This window comes from Teleopsis dalmanni, chromosome 2, assembly GCF_002237135.1.
Source record: "Teleopsis dalmanni isolate 2A chromosome 2, ASM223713v2, whole genome shotgun sequence".
NCBI classification, from domain to species: domain Eukaryota; kingdom Metazoa; phylum Arthropoda; class Insecta; order Diptera; family Diopsidae; genus Teleopsis; species Teleopsis dalmanni.
The window spans coordinates 62,113,680-62,134,447 of record NC_051847.1 but is presented as its reverse complement, the minus strand read 5'-3'; the positions used below and the strand labels follow the sequence as shown (position 1 = coordinate 62,134,447).

Sequence of the window (20,768 nt, the reverse complement as noted above, 5' to 3'; positions counted from 1 at the left end):
GATTGAAAAACCATTAAAGAATATTATTATTTTCGATGAACCATTTTTTACTGTATATTTTTTCAGATAGGCATTTCTATGATATTCTGCATCTCGATAAAAAATGAAAATATAGACACACTCTCCTCTCATATAATTTTGTTTGTTTCTTAGATTAGTAGTATGTTTCTACTGGCTTCGTTAGACTAATTAACATACTTAAGATTGCTTGAATTACTTGAATCTAAAGTAAGTTAACTGGTCTAACGAAGACAGTGGAAATATACTATAAGGAAATACGATCTATCTTTCAAGTAATTTGCATAGTTCATTTTTGTTGCAAACGCTGACTCTCAAAACAGTTGTACTGTTTAAATATATTCTGGATATCTGGAACAACATAAAAAAGAAGTTCTTTTAGCGCTAAGATTATACTTACTAGTTAATTATCTAGTAATGATTGTTTAAAACATAACATTTCTTTTAACTTACGTCGGTCGCGTTTTATTATTCTAAAAACTTGAGATTAAAACGAATATTACGACACAATTAAAATATAATTTGTTATAACTTTATTTTATTATAAAATTGTTTGTTTTTATGCAAAATGGATTTTCACTCAAACATATTTATTACAACATAAATTACAAATTTAACAACTAACATTAGTAAAAATGTGTGTAAAATTTTTAGGCTATAACTGGTATAAAAATAATGACTAAAATTAAACAAATAAAAACTTTAATGAAGTTTACTAATGTAGTTTGAAATTGAAAAATTTACTGAAGTATGCATAATTTAATTATAATAATTTTTATATTTTTTTATATATGCACTCGTAAAAGTACATCTATAGAAGGTAAATAACACTAACTAAATTTTTTTAAGCACAACTGTAGAACCTCAATTTATTAAAATAGTTTGTGAGTAAATCTAGTTGAGGAAGAACTTAGCGAATTATATTAACAAAATTTCAAATTATATATATTACATATATTGTATAAAATTAGATTTTAAGAGGTTTTTTGTTCATTTGACATTTTGTTAATTTCAAGCGTCACGTCTAAAATCAGTACGCGACGTCAGTCCTCTCATAATAAATTGTGCGAATGTTTTGAATGTGTGAAATGATTAGAGTTCGTCGTGCTTGGGACCAGAGAACTCATCATGTGAAATGAAACCGTTCTTGTCTTTGTCTTCATGTTGGAAGATTTCTTCTACTAGTTTGTCGTTTTCACGCAACATATTCTTTAGTTCATCTGAATCTTGTCCTTCGACGGCTGTCATTTGTTTCTTCAAATATTCGCTGACCTAAATGGCAGAAGAAAAGAATTGTAAAATTGAATATTAAAATAGAGATGTAGATATCATAGCGAATAAAAATTGTATATTAACAGAAAAACATAATAGAAGCTGGAATTTTAAACTATATGGTTTGGTTAAAATAAAATTAATATATAATATTAATTGAATTGTTGAAATAAAGTCAGTGAAGTGACTTTTGAATGGTTAATCACTAAATACTTATAAATTAATTATGTTTTTTGAATGGTTAATCACTAAATATAAATAAAATGAGTTTTTAATATTCTACTGTAGAATAATACGGATCCTTTCTTTTGTACTAGTTCTTTAAAGAACATAATCTCTTCTTTCTCACAATTTCTTTCCTTTTCGTTCCCTTTCTTACTTTTTCACATTCTGTCTTTCTCTTCCCACTTTCTCCATTAAACTCTGCTACTCTCTTCTCTGTATGTCTATCATGCTTTGTTGATCCTTTCTCCCCTTTTCCCTCTCTTCATTATCTCTCATTCTTTTCTTTCACCTCTATCTCACTTATCTTACTTTATCTCACTTATCTTACTTTATCTCTCTTCTTTTACTCGTCTCTTTTCATACCTTGTTCTTCTCTTATTCCCTCTCTCGCACATCATCTTTCACTTTCTTTTTTAATTTTCTTCTTCTCCACTACATCGGGAGAAAAAACCTACAAGTAGCATAATTGTATGCATTCGATGGTACCTAGAAGATTTTTAATAACTACAACTCAATTAGTGAATTCTATTCAAAAAAATATATGCAAATGCAGTTTCCCACTGGACTGAGATTCTATTTATTTCTTCTTCTTTGTTTGATCAAACGCGAGTTAGTGTTTAATGCATTTTTGCACAATAGTGTCTGTGACCATTTGGATAATTCACTGCAATAACAGCGCCGTTAAGTTTTGATCATAACTTATTCAAATGATTTTATAGAAGTATACTTTAAACCCCAACATATCTTCATCTCTTTACTATATCTCTAATTGGTATCGCAATCAGGTATTACATAAAGATGCGAGGTCCGCATTTTGTAACCAGTCTTGATAAACCAGCTCAACCTCTTGGAGTGAAAAGTAATAATAAGTAGAAGTGGGAATGGGAATGGTTCGCACATAGAATGCAGTATATATTAAACAAATAGAGGAGGTAATGGGGAATGAAATCAGTACTTGGTACATACAATTCTAAAGAACATGGAGGCAGGATTAAATGTTACATAAATCTGATGAAAGCTTCACAAATGTTCACCGGTTTCACAAAAGCGTTATTATATTTTCATATTTGCATTTATTATTATATTATAACAATGAATTTTTTTCTCGAGCTCTTCAAACAGATCTGGCAATTAATTAACAAGAATACAAGTAAACTAACCGCGTTCATTCAGTATAAAATTTATTTTCGTAATAGATGAAAGTAAAATTTTTGCAAGAATCAATTTTTCCCAATTTAAAACCGGACAAATATTTAATGTTTTTTACAAAGACACGTAAAATATTCAACGTGTTTTACAAGATCCAGTACTAATATCTTTTCAAAAAATAATATCCTTAAAGGTGGTATAGAATCTAACATAGATTACCTTATATAAGAGAGGTCGTTATATGATAAATTTTCCAGTTGGCATAGTTTAAAACAGAAAATTAAGATTTTTCGAAAAAAAACTATATAGTATCCGTTCTTTATATATTATATTCTGATTACAGCTCTTATTGAACTAAAGTTACTTGTCGTCCCGAAATCAGACAACCAATTGTCGCTTTCTTTCTTTAAAGTTCCACTGTTTGCAAGGATGGTAAACACTTAATAACCAAATCTTTTCTTAGTCTTAAAAATTTGACTTTTCATAATAAAGTAATATTTTCAGAATAAGTAATTAGAAAGAAAGGTCGGATAGAATTTCACAAAAAGTTAGATTACTACACATACAAGCATTATAGTTATGAAGTAATATACTTTTAACAATCGTATCCTTTACCAAGAGGCAAAGTAAAGAACCGCAAACCAATTCTAAAATATTTTAGATATCACCGCATATCCACCAAATTGAGCATATGAACAGATACAAATTAATGATGAGAGAAAATAGATCCATACATATATAACTACCTCTTCACGGCTCAATTGCTTGTCGTTGTTTTCATCGATTTCCTTGAATACATTTGTGGCTGGTGGTGATTGACTAATGTTGATGAGTTCCACATCGAACAAGAGTGTAGCTTTTGCTGGAATAACATTTCCAGCACCACGATCACCATAACCCAACTCTGGTGGAATAACTAATTTACGTTTTTCACCTAAAATAAAATAAAATAAAATATTAATATAAATTTGTAAGCAAAAAAGATAAAAGCTTTAAAATTGTAAATTAGCTTACCAACACACATATCAAGTAGTCCTTGATCCCAGCCTTTTATCACTTGCCCAGCGCCTATTTGGAACGTAAACGGTTGATCACGGTCAAAACTGTAAATAGAAAGCAAATGTTAATTAACTATCAAATTAATAAAATTTTGTTTATATTAAAAGGCAATTAGAAGTAATTATGGTTGTGAATTTTTTAAATAATTAGTTTTTCAGACAAACAATTCAAGTGGAAGTGGAAACATTTATCAACCTATTTTCCGCTGTTATGCCTCAAAAAAAAAAAAACTGTATTTGTACGATGCGTGTTTTTTCCATTTTAATATATTTTAAATAATAGAATTTACTTCTTTCGAAAAACAATTCATCACTAAAACCGACAAACATGACTGAATTCCCCACTGCACAGTTCTCCATGAGATGAATTCATCATTTTTTACTCGTATTTTCGCAGGACTTTTGATTATTTAATCATTTTTCCTTCCATAATCGAGTATGTGTGACACTTAAAAATGCGCTTCCTGAATCTTTTTTAAACTTTTTTATACTTGCTAGTAAATAACTGGCAATGGGGGAGACTTTATTAAATATTCATTCGCTTATGATGAAAAATGATGCGAATATTTGACACAATTTTCCGGCTCTTTTGCGCATTCAAAAGTCTTCTCATAAGAACTCTGTTTGAATTTATAGGAGGAAGTGAATGTTGTTATTTGCATATAACAGCGCGTAAATATCTGCATTGTATATGTGTTATGTTTATATTAGTTATCATTACTTAACCAAACCAGTAATTTAAATAATCCAATTAAAGTAGCATGATTATATTCGTAATATTATGAATCGATACCAGTAAATAATGTTTCCGTTTACTAAACTAATACAATTTGAGTTTGGGACGACAAGAAAACCAAAGCTCATATAAGTTTAAGGTTATGTTGTATAACTGACGGCTATCACCCACATATTTCAAACATTTAATGGCCAATTGCGATACCATTAGCAGTAGGATTTAACATTTGCTACCGTGTTTTATAAACTATTTTATTTATTTAATGAATTTTGGCAAGTTTTCGTTTAGGGTCGAAAGGTTAACTGGTGATAGCATTTCATGATTCTAAAAAAGGTAATCAAATAAGTGCTATATATTCTTAAATTTTTTCTCAATAAATTTATTGATTATTACTAGACATATAACATGATGCTATCACACATCGTTTAAGTTGAAATCGTATAATTTTCATGACACAAAAATCGCTGGTCGTGTTCTTGTAGTGTTCTAAACTAATAGAAGAAGCGCTGTAAGGTCATTTCCAACCCCCTTCTTTGGCTCCAATAAAACGAACATAAAACAGGACACAAAAAAATGGATCCAAAAAAGTATCAATGAATACTGGAATGGAATAGACGCCCTATATCATTCGCAATAATTCTAAAATTTTGATGCCAAAAGAGCAAACACCGCTCTCAACCTAAGCAAGAAGAGTCTAAAGTCACTCTCTGGTGCAGAGAGATCTCTTTTCTTTTACAGAAAAGAGATAACATATATCAGACACTAATATTTGCAGATTCTACTGTGATGAGGAAGAGTCTATGGAACATCTGATCACCAACTGTGATGCACTAGGCCACAGAAGAAACAAAATTTTAGGTACATACCAACTAGAAGATGAAGATCTTCGAAAAGTCCTTCCGAAGGAGCTGGTTCGATTCCTCGTAATACTAAATATCTAAATACAAAGGGGTGCACAATAGATCAAACTGTTTGCAGTGCATAGGGGCCTTAGACTAACCCGAAAACCCCCAAATGCCATACCATACCGTACCGTTCCCGTATACACACGTGCAAAAGTACACGAAACTTATTATGAACTGTACAAATCCCCGCGTAATATGGGGGAATATCCGTGTTATATGGGGGATTGAAATCGCGTAATATGAAAACGCGTTGTAAGGGTACGGTGTTATAGGGGGATTATTGTATAGTAGTGCCTTAACTCTCTTAAGGCGCTAGAGAACGATTTCTAATTGATTATGTTCGTTATTTGAAATTTGGTTCACAGCATCGACATTTATAGCACTCATTTAGGTTTTCTGACTGATTGGATTCTAAACATTATAACACCAATCACAATACCATTTTACCCAAAGTTAAAATTCGTTAAAATTCTAATAGTTAATTTGTTAATAATTCTAATTCTTATACTGTGATTTTGCAAATTTTGTACTATATTAATGAACGAGTATAAGTATAGATATGAAAGTCAGCATCGTTAGAGCCATGTTATATGACGTATGGTTACGACACTTCTTGTTCATGACCAAAAGATATGTTATACTGAGACTTATTTACAATTGACAATTTTCTGCTTTTCTAACTATTTACACACGTTTTTTTGTGTTCTGAATTTAGTGTGAACTGCTTTTGTATTAATATGCTTACATATCGACACAAAAATACCTATAGATAATAACTCCTAATAGGCGCCATTTTTGACATTTATTACCTAGCTAAACAGTTTTAACCAACGAGTCACAGAAAGATTTGTCAAGTCACCCAAGTTTAATCGAATTTTTTTTTCTTGCTGTCATTCTCAGATTTTTAATTTATTTGAAAAACATTAATTAATAAACCATTACAATCTGCACAACATGACCCTTACTGTCGTCTTTATGGTCAGTTTGTTCGTAAGGATAACTGGGTTTGCGATATACGGCAGAAAGTCTAGACTGTTATTTTGTGTAGAGCATAGTAACGCATGATTTAACATTCTCAGAATTTATTCACAGCTGAGCCTTATATAAATTATCTATGGGTAATAATAATAAAACAAGTTCCACATTTTATTTTTTTGCTGTCTTTAATGAAGCATTCTTTTGTAACAATTTTTATTCAGTCGACTCCATGTAGCTATACTATGTACCAGTTTTGGATTGTGATTATTCTAAGGTCGTCTTTAATGACCTTCTTTCAATTTATTCCTGATTCTTTGACTTTAGTTCTTAAAAACGTTCTAGTAAATCTTTTTACTTTCCAAGATCTTACTAAATATACTCCGGTACATATACTATAGTAATACGTAAGTATAAAACGACTTTTTGATTGATTGTAAAGCGTTAGTATCTTCCAACCAACAGATATGTTGGTTGGGTGGTTGCAGTAGCAGTCCATCAGATAACTTTTCATGTACCTCAATTGGGAATTTTTGCCGTTTTGCTATCACATTCTTTGCAAGAAACTTTATGATGAAGGGTTTAAAACTATCCAGTTTCGACATATCTTTGTTCGTCAATAAGACTTCCTTAATTTCTTAATATAATATGGTATATATATGAAATATATATATTTATATTATTAAATATATATATAATATTTTTGTGAAATGTATAAATGTATATATTTAAAATGATAAGATTATTTATTTTTATTAATAGAACATCGCAAAATTCGAAATTTTTTTAGTTCCCCTGTTGCTTGGAGAAAAAATTATCATAATGGCATCACGTAATGATAATGCCCCAATTGTTGCTTAATCATATCTCAAAACTAACTGACTTTCAAAAACTTTAGGCAAATTTTGAAAAACTCTAGTACAATATAGCTACTCCCTAGGGTCTGTCAGATTCAAATTTTTTTCGTACCAGACAATTACACATTTTTTGCAGTAGAAATTATTCATGTTGCTTGAGATATTGCGCTGTACTTATTTTGTTAGAAGATTGTCATGTCGCTCTTTGTTGTTCTCCTGGTGATATGTTGTTGAGGCAAAGTTCATACTTCTATCCAATATAAAAACTTTTACTGATACTTTGTAGTAATTTAAAGCCAAAAATAATAAACAACTTCGAAAACACACATTTTTCTTCTTTTTTGATTCGTAACTGAATTTACAATAGCAAAAGTGTAGTGCCAAGTTTGGCGATGGAAGCGTGAAGCGAGTCAAATATGATTATCACTCCGAAAACTTGCGAATCCCTTTCCGGTGCTTTAGTTTTTGTACGACACTTCTGGTGTAAACATTTACAAGAGGTTATTTTTGGTGTGCTTGGCTGTGCGGAATAAGCGTTACTGGTTAGGTTAACTTCATTTTGAAAAGTAGCGAATTTTTCAGATTTGAAGGAAGAAATAAATATATTTTCTTTACAATTATAATTTGTTTGAAATAAAACAACTATTTAAATTGAAAGTTTATAAATTAATTTAAATTTTTAAAAGGACAATTATGTTTTATTGAGATGTTTGTAAAATATAACTCTTTAATCTTTCTATAATTTAGTCTCATTGGTATGTTAGTTATAAACTAATATAATGATAAGATTTTATTATTCATGTGTCCGATCCTCAAGTTATCTACTAACTAGAGCTTTGTCACTGTCATGGCTACATAACCATTTTCATGTTTATAGACCCATGTCCTTAGGTGTTGCGGTCAAGGCCAGTCACCGGAGATACGCCAGAAAAAAGTAAAAATTTTCTTTAAATAAATTTTAAAGAAAATCAATCCAAATCAATCTGCCACTCCAGGTGAATTAAGGTGATAGATGGGTCAACTGCTCTAAGCGAATCTTGCACATTCTATTTAAGCGCCAGCTTCACTATAACGTTCTGAGAGGTTCTCATACCATGGATTATACAATTTCTTTCTGTAACTGCACCCTAATCGTCAGCTGGTATAAATCTGTGTTGAAGATAACGTTTACCAAAAAGGAATTTGAACTTTGTGATATTAAATGTTTCATTCCACTTTTCGGAACAACGATTCCTAAAACGTTTTTTAAATTACGAGAAAAAGATTTTTTTTTTAATTGTATTTTGAAACAATCCAAAATTAACTTTATGGTAGACTAAGTATATGAACTCTTTTACTGAAAACTCAATTTAAGCATTTCAACGATATAAATCAACTTTTTGGTGTCCCTCGGTACTTAAATTATGTTCAGTCTGTTCTCTCTGTATATACCAACTAGAAAACGGATAGAACCGAATATAACCACGGTTTTAGTTTGACATAGATGTATGTGAATTAATTCCTTTGGATAATATTAGCAAGCTAAGCTAACTTTTTACAACTTTGAATGAAAATTAATAACATTTGATATTTTTTAGAGGTAGCTGAGTTCTAGGGTAATATTCTAAAAAATCTCTCCATTGATTTTTAACGCGTCAAGAACTAAAATTAATGTTCTATTTTTGAATTTTTTAGTCTAATAATTCTCTTTGAAATACTACATTAAAATCAAAATATTAACTCTTGGATAAAGAGGGTACTAATGCAAGGGTTCTTGACTTTGTCTTTTGTGTCCCGGGCAGAAGATATTTTGATCTCTGTGAATAATGTAGAATACTTTCTGTTAGGTTGCTGCGGGTATGCTTTCGATGCAAAAGATCCGTTAAAGTTTCCTCGGGCCAAGAATTTTTAGTCTTTGTAAAAAATATAGAATATCTTATATTAAGTTGAGGATATGTTTTCAATACAAAGGATCTATTAAGGTTTTCTTGGCGCAAGAAGTTTTGGTATGTTTGCAAAGATCCGATAAGGCCTCCTAAACCCAAGTAGTTTCGGTCTTTGTAAAAAAAGTGAAATACTTTCTATCAGGTTTCCTTAGGTCTCCTTAGCAGAAGATATTTAGTCTTCTTGAAGAATTTAGAGTGCTTTCAATTAGATTGAGGATTTGTTTTCCATACGAAACATCTGTTGAGGTCATCATACTTCTGCTGTATTTAACTTCTATTTCTTATTATTATTAATCAATTCGTTGTGTTTAATTGTATTTACTAAGATTTTATTTAGAGATACCCCTACAATAAATCCTTCACAATTTTTTAAATCCAGCACTGCGTACTTGTTCTTGATGCTGTTGCTGTTTTTGCTTTTGAGAGCTGTTAAATATTTTATTTGCTACTCTTGGGCTTTGCAACAATTCTAAAATACATTTTTAACATTGCCTAGAAAAATTCCTTGGCAGCTTTAGCTGACGCGTTGCTACAACTTGCCGGCTTGCCTGTTTTGATGATGATAGGGCGGAGTACAACGTTTATTATACCAACGAAAAAAAAGTAACCTTTACCGCGGAAACCGGTAAAGTGTTCTTCAAGTGCAAATCTCTTGTTGGTGAGATACAAGAAAAATTTTTGAATTAAAGAACAACAGTTTCTCTAAACTGTCAAACAAACGAATAATAATAAAAAAAAAACATCGTGAATCGTAGAAAAAAGTAAAGTCCTTCGCTAGTGAACATGTAAATGTCGCGTGGATTACTTTTTGGATTTTAGCGTAGTGTAGTCGGGACGGGACACCCAAGCCCGTGTGAATTTTTATTGCATGAATTTTTACCGTTGTTGTCGTTATATGTGAAATTTTTATAACATGACATTTGTTTAGATGTACTTATTTAAAAAACAAAATTATACTTCAAAATATATACATAAAAGGATGCAAAGCATACGTGTAAGTGCTTTTGTTATCCTCGCTACACGCAATATAGAAGGATATGATTAATATATGAGAGGGCCACATTAAGCTCGAGAGTATTAACCAGAATTTACGACTAAATTATGAGATATTTGCGGAAAGTACTTTTGTAAATTTGTTTTAGGTGATTCCATTTTATCCCTTTTGATTTACGTTTAAGATTGGATAATTGTTATTGTTACGACCTTGCAATCGTATGTATTTCGTATGCTTTTCATATTTTTAAAAATCTGTCGTCAATAACATAAAAAAAATCATTAGATGCAAACAAACTCGGAAAAAGTCGGAAGTCTTCTTGCAGAGTTAACTGTTTAGCACATCTCTAATTAAAATAATTGACAGATAGGATACAGCCGATTTCACAGCACTTGTCTGAATTATTATTGAATCGAAATTGATTGGTGTAAGTGAAAAGGATTTTTATTAATCTATTTGGCAATGGTTTACAACGGGTTTCGAGCTTAGGCAAGTCACAATCTGAGTCAATCTGGAAACCGAAAGAACATCGATGTTTAGTTGCATGAGGAAGATTGAAGCACCCCGCACGCTTCTTCTCTTTAAAGAAGTCGAGCATGTTGTTCATAGTGACATGCTTTTATGTCATCCTTGCTCTTTCAAGGTTAGGCAGAGTTTTCTAACTTTTTAAGTAACTTTCAGATTGACACTATTAAGGACTAACTTCCTTAGTTACACAAAATATTAGTGATTGCCTTCAAAGAATGACAATTGAGTTGAAAATATTTATTATTATGTTTTTTGTCACAGTTTGTTTAGTTACTGGTAACCTAGTACATAAGTTCTGAGGCGTTTACTATACCAAAGCTCCGAATCATAAGTTAAGTGGGAGGAGTGGTTAAGTTTTCCATATTTACTGGAATATGGATGTATAAGCCATTAGGGTGGCTCACGTTATAAGGGGGAAAATTAAAAATGAAGTTTTGAATGAGCGCACCCCCTAGGAATATGCCATTGACCAAAAAAATGATATTCCCAAAGTTTTGGAGCAATAGGATTAAAAATGACGTTGCGCCACTCGAGCAAAGTTGGGTTTTCAGGACAAAAAACAGTAATTTTTCAATTCAAGGTCATTTTTTATCTTTGTTACTTGTTTCAACACTTATTAATATATACTCATTTGATAGATAATTAAAATATCTTTTTAATAAGTTACTGATGAGCAAAATCGGTTAAAAACTATGCGCAAAACACAATAATTAGTTCAGGGACTGTGCTCTGTTTTCTATTTCTATTACCTTTTAGCTGGCATGCACAATTACGTAATAGGTATGGTATATGCTACAATTTAGTTAACTATTTATAAAAAATTATAATTTCAAGAAAATTCTTTTTTTCAGTAATTAATATATTGTGTTTACTATGTTTTATAACATAAATCTGACTATGTGAAGGATAATTTTTATGATAATGTTCGACTACTTGCAGAACATATTGTTTTTCCTCTTCATATTTTGTCAAAATCGAATTATAATCCATCATAAGCCTAATTCCTCTTTATATACAATCATTTATCATATGAAGTCTGGCACAGAATTCAAGTGCGTCTCTATAATCTTGTGTCTCCATCCATGGCGAATGATCGAAACTGATAAAACAATTAGATAGGCAAAAACGATCAAAAAAATTTATCTCTTCGGTCACGAAATCAATAAGGTTCTTTGAGGAAAATTACTTCATTAGTGGGTTCCCACTCTTTATCTAACCAGAGATAGCTGGGAGCTAAGATCTGTGACCGGTAACTTTACAATTACTATCTACGCAGATGGTTCAAAGATGGAAGGCGGTACGGGAGCAGGTATCTTCTCGAAAGATATGCAGATAAGACATTGCTACCGAATCCCTGCTACTTACAGCGTCTTTCACGGCGAGATATATGCTATCGAGAAAGATGTCAACATTAAACAACAAAGTACAATTCGTCCTTCGAATATCACGATTTTTGTAGATAGGCCGCACTGAAAACAATTGAATCTAAATTCCAAGATACTCGCATCACTGATGAGCATCCAATATCATAAGGTCTCTCTTTGTTGGACATAGTACATTTCGAATACTTGGACATAGCAATATTGAAGGGAATGAACTAGCAGATGAGATGGCCTAGCAGATGAGATGGCCAGAAGAGGTTCTGAATTGCATACAGGAGAGGCCGACCTCTCAATACATACACCGATATGTAAACTGTTTAGGATAATAGAGGGAATCAATACGGTGACTAACAATTTATAAACTAACCGCGAAGACTGTAAGGTCGCTAGAATCTTATGGCCTAAATTGGACAAAAATAAAACGAAAAGCCTTCAAGGTTTGAGTAAACCTGCAGTTCGTGTGCAGGGGCACTGTGCCATTGCACAATCTTAGGCCATAAGATTCTAGCGACCTTACAGTCTTCGCGGTTAGTTTATAAATTGTTAGTCACCGTATTGATTCCCTCTATTATCCTAAACAGTTTACATATCGGTGTATGTATTGAGAGGTCGGCCTCTCCTGTATGCAATTCAGAACCTCTTCTGGCCATCTCATCTGCTAGGCCATCTCATCTGCTAGTTCATTCCCTTCAATATTGCTATGTCCAAGTATTCGAAATGTACTATGTCCAACAAAGAGAGACCTTATGATATTGGATGCTCATCAGTGATGCGAGTATCTTGGAATTTAGATTCAATTGTTTTCAGTGCGGCCTATCTACAAAAATCGTGATATTCGAAGGACGAATTGTACTTTGTTGTTTAATGTTGACATCTTTCTCGATAGCATATATCTCGCCGTGAAAGACGCTGTAAGTAGCAGGGATTCGGTAGCAATGTCTTATCTGCATATCTTTCGAGAAGATACCTGCTCCCGTACCGCCTTCCATCTTTGAACCATCTGCGTAGATAGTAATTGTAGAGTTACCGGTCACAGATCTTAGCTCCCAGCTATCTCTGGTTAGATAAAGAGTGGGAACCCACTAATGAAGTAATTTTCCTCAAAGAACCTTATTGATTTCGTGACCGAAGAGATAAATTTTTTTGATCGTTTTCGCCTATCTAATTGTTTTATCAGTTTCGATCATTCGCCATGGATGGAGACACAAGATTATAGAGACGCACTTGAATTCTGTGCCAGACTTCATATGATAAATGATTGTATAGAAAGAGGAATTAGGCTTATGATGGATTATAATTCGATTTTGACAAAATATGAAGAGGAAAACAATATGTTCTGCAAGTAGTCGAACATTATCATAAAAATTATCCTTCACATAGTCAGATTTATGTTATAAAACATAGTAAACACAATATATTAATTACTGAAAAAAAGAATTTTCTTGAAATTATAATTTTTTATAAATAGTTAACTAAATTGTAGCATATACCATACCTATTACGTAATTGTGCATGCCAGCTAAAAGGTAATAGAAATAGAAAACAGAGCACAGTCCCTGAACTAATTATTGTGTTTTGCGCATAGTTTTTAACCGATTTTGCTCATCAGTAACTTATTAAAAAGATATTTTAATTATCTATCAAATGAGTATATATTAATAAGTGTTGAAACAAGTAACAAAGATAAAAAATGACCTTGAATTGAAAAATTACTGTTTTTTGTCCTGAAAACCCAACTTTGCTCGAGTGGCGCAACGTCATTTTTAATCCTATTGCTCCAAAACTTTGGGAATATCATTTTTTTGGTCAATGGCATATTCCTAGGGGGTGCGCTCATTAAAAATCGCATTTTAGTTTTTCTGAGCCACCCTAATAAGGCATCCATGGAATCTAATTGATAAGGGTTTATGTACTCAATACCGATTTAGTTAAATAGCTTAAACCAAAAATGTGTTTTGGATTACACCATCTAGTAATATATAGTTAAATGATGAGGGTTCAAAATTTTATTTTAAAATATTTTCGCGGATATTTGGTCTTATTCATATATCGTACATCAATATGTTTTTATCATGTGAAAGAATTTTCTTTCCACCAATAACTCACTCCTTCCAATTCCCTTCCTAGGTCGAGAAATCATTTCAGTAATTTGCGAAACATTCTCAAAAAATGTCTTTTATAATACAATATAAAAAATCTTTAAAACGTTTCTTCTTATGTTGAAATATATTCTCAAAAAATTTATTTAAATACTGCTGAATTTAGATAAAAGGCATCTTAGTGACTTCATTGCTCAGAGATACTGAAATGAAATGAAAGATCATGAACACCGAATAGACAGTATTTAAGTAAAGAAATTAAAGTCAAATATTGAGAATAAAAAGAGATATCTACCAGGTTTTTGAATATTTGATCACAAACGTAATGTAATGTATATTTCTGAAGGGAGGTGAAAAGCGTAATAAATGCGGATCTTGATTGTTGAAAAAATGAAAATATTTTAGGAAAGTATTGCATTTCATTCAATCTTATTTTGGTGTCCAGAAGTCTAGTCATTCCATTTCAATAGGCTTGAGCTGCAAGAGTGGAACTCTGCCACTATCATGGGCCCATAACCATTTCTTTGCCTGCAATCTAATGCCTTCAGTACATTGCCGGCAAATCATTCACTACTGAGACTTACATTTAACATCTCAAAAAACCATAGCGAAGAACTCTTACATTTATTGCAATAGATTTTTAAGGTTCCTAAATAAAGTAAAACTAAAAGTAACATTTCAATTGCCTTTTGGGGAGCAAATATACTTTCGTTCTGCGTCCAATAAATTGGTCATAATTAACTTAATGAAAATTGGGGTAAAACATTATTGTATACAATTCATTCTATCTATTTGAATACTACCTGTAGTAATAAAATAATTATAAAGTATTTACAATAAATTTATAATTCATACTATTGGGAACATCTGGAAATTTCAATGCTGTCAACAGAAAGAATTTTTTTATTATTGTCAATGGGAGTCGTATGCAAAATGCGGCAATTCAATTATCACCAAAGATGAAATATTTATGAAGCATCAATCAATTTGATGGAGAGAGTGTGGAGAATAGGGAGTAATGAAGCAGAACAGCGCAATGTATGGTATATGAAAGCCAAATCGATACACTTGAATTAATAACAAATATTTTAAAATTATAATTGTTATGAAAATAAATATAGAGAGCAAATAATGATACATATATATAGTATTAACTATAGTATTATACTATAGTATACTTGGTGTGTAATAATATTGGTTTCATTTATATATGAAATTAATTAGTATTTTATAAAAAAATAGCAGTCGAAGTAACTATTGAATTATTTTTTTATGAATAGTTCAAATTTGGTTAAAAAAAAAAGTGGATATTAACAACCTACAATTCCTCAATGATCTCATGCATTAGATTCGCTTTTAGATTCAAGCATTCAATCATTTGAAATGCATTTCTTTATTCATTTCTCTTTTTTAACTTTTATATGCTTAATAACATATGCATCGCGTAGCATATTATTTATATAACAGTAAGAAGAGAAGTAATATTCAGTTAGCAAAATGTTTTGTTGTGTTTTAATATTTACTCATATTTATTTTATATGTTATAAAAATTGTGTATGTGATTCGTTTTAAAGCCTGAATATTGAAACAACTTCAAATACTTTAGAGGTATTAATAAATGTTTTAATTTATTTCATAGAAGTTTTTTGTTAACAAGATATTTATTGCCTATGGAAAAAATACTGTAAATACTGTTTTTTATACTGTATATGCAATGCAGCATACTGCATACTTCTGGAGATATCAAGGTTTTAACTTGATTGCACTACCAACAATTACATACCCCATACGCATCCTATTAGTATGTCCAAGCCTAACATTGATCAGTTTTAGATTGATAGTTTTTAGAAGGAAAAATTAATTAAATATTTGTAAAACTTTCTAGATCAATTTGATATATTAATAAATGAGATGGAATATATTTTAACGAATAAGTAAATAATTTACCATAAAAACAATAGACAAAACTATTTTAACAATAGCATAATTATAATTGAAATTTTATTATTTTTATTTTATTATAAAAAAAATAAAAACTCACTAAAAAATAAAATGAAATAGAAAAACCACATAATTAACATTTAAACGTTAAGAAAACTCGGCTAATAGCAGAATAAATGAAACACTAGAACAATATAGTTCGCCTGCCTAGGTATCTCCTGTTTGAGTAGTAACCTCTGTTCTGACTAAGCATTTGTTAAAAAATCTCCATACAATTTATAGTAGTTTTAGGACTTACAACCTAAAACGCTTCAAAGATTGTAAAGCACAATCAAAAAATAACCTAAGAATTATTACCGGATTATTGACCGGTCACTGTAGATTAAATAATTAACTAACAAAGTTAGGAATCCAATCCAACTCAGATTGCAGATACTGTAAAGTAGAGAGAAAACCGCATATTATGTGCTGTGAGAATGCCCGGCGCTGATTCACAAGCGGAAGAAACACCTATGAGGGTATTTCATAGAACATAGGGATTTAAGGCTAGAAAAGGTAGCCTCTACACTCTCTTTCCTTAAAGAAATTGGACTCGGACAGTAATACCTTATCCTAATAACAATACTTTATAGTTACAAATAACAACAACTGCATTAATACTATTTTCTTTCTGAATTTCCTAACAGGCTTACAAATACATTCAATCCTTCCAGTCAAAATATAATAAAAAAAATCAAAACTGAAATAATAAAGTACTCACACTCATAAAATATTGGGTATAATGGCATAAAATATTCTTCGAATAAAATATAATTTTATTTTATGCCTCTTATTTATGTTAAACTCATTACTAATGAACTTAACTTGCGAATATTTGAAGTAATTTTTTTAAGTGTATTACATATAGCGAATAAATTTATAAAGGGGCACATATGTTCGACGGATTCATTGCTCGTTCCCCTGTTGTATATTAACATAAAGTCAGATATTTTAACTCATTTTTGGTTTTATTTTATTTTTTTTTTGGATTTTCAACTAAATATTTGATAAGTTTCGATTTCATTGCAAAAAATCGAGCAAAAAAAAACAAAAAAATTGAAAATCATATAAATGTGAAATTTTTTATACACTTTATATACACCATTATATCAACAACAACAACAGCAACAACAATCACAACAATTTTTAAATGTAAACAACTCCCCCTGCACTAAAATTTGCCAACATTAAATATGCGGCATAATGGCCAAATAGCACATCCGATTCCACAAGCTCGTTGACTTCACTTCAACTGCAAAAATCATTTCATTTCAAATCCAATCCTTTTGGAACGCAATCAAACAGACGTAAACGTGTAAACTTATGTATCGCTTTCGCATCCATAAATACATGACGGCACATACAAGTGTATACCCAACCCAACCCAACCCAACCAACTCAGTTCATGAAGCACTGCTCACTAAATAATAAAACACTTCGATGGGATTTTTATGCGATGTGAAACCGAAAAACCCTCAATAACCGACAAATCCCAAGCTCATCCCCGCCGAGACAAATTTGAAATTCGTGCGAATTTTTTGAAGAAAATTTTCAAGTTCCTACCAAAAATGTGTGCTGGAGTAATTTTTAAAGCAGAAAGTAGAAAACTAAACTTTTCTGGTTACCGGTCAAGTGTATCTACAATGTACGAGGTTAGCGGCTGGGGATTAATTGAAAGAAAGTTCGAAAATTTTTTGGATGTAAATTTTGTTAAATTGTTTTACTTCAATGAGATCATACTCGTGCAAGTAAGTGAAATACTTGGAAGCAAAAACATAATTTCAGAAACTAATTTTAAGATACAATTTAGTAAAAAATAATCGCCCCCCAAACCACTAAATATACGAATACGAGTAAAAGTGCGAGAATTTATTTCCTAAGTCAGAACATCACGTCTAGATTGCATTCATCCGCTCACATTTATATGCGCACCCGAAACTCAACTCGTTTGAGTTGTTATAAATTTAAAAAACGGCGCAGTGCCTTATTAATTATTTAAAATAAGTAAGGATGTGCATATCTTTAAGGATATGAGCACAGTACAGTTCACCAAAAAGCTGTTTAAGTGCAGTAAACTCCAGTACATGGACACAGCAGCAGTTACTTGGAAAACATACGAGTATTGCTGCTTCCATCCGGCATAAAAAATGATGTGAAATAACTTGAAAGTCATAAATGTACGAGCGAGTATCTCGCGTTTGAAGTAGTAATGCGAGTCTGCAAATAATGAGATTCTTCAGATATTTCTGATGTGAGAAAAAATTCTTAAACATTAAAACTGAAATTTACGGTCAGCGGCGTGTGTGGAAGTCAAAATAACTGTGCCAAGGCAAAAAAATAAATCATAAAAAAGCAATGAATTTGCATAAAATATTTTTTTCCTTGCCAATAAAGTATCTGAGATGTAAAATAGGCAGAGTAGGCAGAAACTTCAACTTGGCAGAAACTCAACAGATAATGTTATTAAATTTAATAAGAAATATGCTATATTGCTAACTGATTGCAACGTTACGCCAATTCACTAAGAAATTAATTCTTTCAACATTCAGATTTTTTTTTGTAGATTATACACTAGTATGTATAATCTGTTAAGAAAGTACCAGGAATCAGTCAATGAAACACAAAACATGTATATCATTGTATCGCCTTCAAAGTAGAATTCTTTCGAAATAATATCGAGTAATCGATTAATATGAAATTAGTATCTTTAAGGCATCATATTATTATTTTTATGAAGCCTTGCTTGGTATCACGTGATTCCAAGCTGCCTTTATACTGGACATAAACTGTCTACAAATTGCTTCCATCTTTGCCTTCTTACTACCACTTTACTGAGCTCAACAATATTGATGTATGATCTGCCAAGGTGTGTTGATTGGTTGTTGATTTCGTTTATTGTTGGACTCCGTTAGGTAATCTTAGACCTTCCTCACCTTCTACTCCCTTGCGGATTATATGTAAGCGCTTGAAAACAAACTTCACTTGATGGTTTTCGTTTGGTGTGACTAATATAGTTAAACTTTCGCCTGCGGATATTTATGTTGACATCGTTTGTACTCATTCTATCCCACAGTTGTTAGTTTGAAATTCGATTTGGCCAAAAGATACAAAATATTTTCCGAAGGTACCGGTTAACTCGCTTACAAGCCATGTTTCGCAACCATATAGCAGTATAAATAAAACACATGCTTTGAAAATATTAATTTTCGTCGTTAACCTGTAAAAGCTAGATATCCATATTGGGTTTATCTTTGTAAGGCATCATTGGGTGTAAAAACTTCCTTGAAACCAACCATTCAATATTGAATTAGGCATCAAACAAGGAGATATAATTCTTGAGATGCTGTACAAGAAGGATTCATACTAAACAAATGAACAAATGTTTGCAGATATTTTAACATCAACTTCAGACAAGTGGCAGATATTGGTCTCGGAGAAGTAATATTATCAATCTGCAGTATCCCGTCAGAAATCTGCACTAAATGTGTTGTTGAATCTTTCAAGCTGTCTTTGGCTTTATCTATTTATCTAGTGGTTGTTTAATTTCGATTCCTGTCAATTATTTAAATGCCTTCAGGCTTTTTGTTTGGCAAAATTGTTTGCTATTTCATTGCCTTTGTAATTTCTTGTTTTCTTTATGCTTTGGAGCTCACCACAAACTGACGCGTTTACTTTGTTCTAGTTCGTTAACGAGCGATAGGAAGTTATTCAGTATAGGAAAGGAACTTTGATAGAATTTAAGTTTAGTAAGTCTGCTTGGCTTCAGTTAGGGAAATCACGACTTCTCAAAGGTATACCGTTCATATACTAAATGTTTGGAATTTCTACTTATAATGTAGTTCTTCAGAGCTGGTGTATGTAAGGAAATCCCACCAATAGTATCATAACGGACTATTAAATGAATGTGTTTAGGTAAATTATGAATGAACTTTGACAGAATTTTATGTCAATAAGACCGCTTGACTTCAGTAAATGGAGTCGTGTCTTCTCAAAGATACGCCGTTCATACACTAGGTGTTTGGAATTTCTACTAATTAATAGTTCTTCAGATCTGGTGAAGGTACGAACATTATTAATAATAGATCTGTTAATAATACGAACATTATTAAATGTGTTTAGGTAAATTATGAAGGAACTTTGACTGAATTTAATATCAGTAAGTGGAGTCACACCTACTCAAAGATACGCCGTTCATACACTTGTCTATGGTATCACAACCGACTATATTTGTCTTTGGGTAAACTATAGTTTGTATAAAGTTGTCATTTCAATCTAACCTACACTGAGATAGTTTGGCTATTAGATATTATATTAATTGTCGCTTTTTTTGTCTTTTTCTGCAGAAATATGCGAGCCCAGCTTTCGATAAATAAGTCTGCTTGAAATCTAATTGAATATTTGCTTATGATGAGCAAAATTGTTTGGATTAAAGGTCCTAGTATTTTAATAGTTTATTATTATTACTGCAAAATTCATTAATCTACATCTGCATGTAATCTACATTCCATTCCATTATGTAGCTTCATACATTGCATACAAAACATAATCAGTCAACATCCAAAATTGCAGAAGACAAGTCAAGTACGATTTATGCATATGCATGCAAGGTCGCCGAACAAGTGAAAGTGTAAACATTGTAAATATTTTTTTGTTTTTTTCTTGGTC

At 31.4% G+C, this 20,768-nt stretch overlaps 2 protein-coding genes across 3 annotated transcripts in view; one reads left to right on the top strand and one right to left on the bottom strand.

Moving 5' to 3' along the window:
- The window catches only part of LOC119682289 (zinc finger FYVE domain-containing protein 9-like), a 225,511-nt gene that overhangs the window by 16,016 nt on the left and 188,727 nt on the right, over nt 1-20,768 (top strand). The gene's annotated exons all lie outside the window — the stretch shown is intronic.
- LOC119682296 (FK506-binding protein 2-like) overlaps nt 830-20,768 on the bottom strand; it is a 204,481-nt gene continuing 184,542 nt past the window's right edge. Inside the window, exons 3-5 of one of the 2 annotated variants that reach the window (XM_038095706.1) lie at nt 3,679-3,767; nt 3,411-3,598; nt 830-1,290 (exon numbers count right to left, since the gene is read on the bottom strand). In XM_038095706.1, the coding sequence (XP_037951634.1) occupies nt 1,111-1,290; nt 3,411-3,598; nt 3,679-3,767 (457 nt within the window). In that variant the 3' untranslated portion in view covers nt 830-1,110. The remainder of the gene's footprint in view (nt 1,291-3,410; nt 3,599-3,678; nt 3,768-20,768) is intronic. The other variant, XM_038095705.1, reaches the window with a different exon arrangement.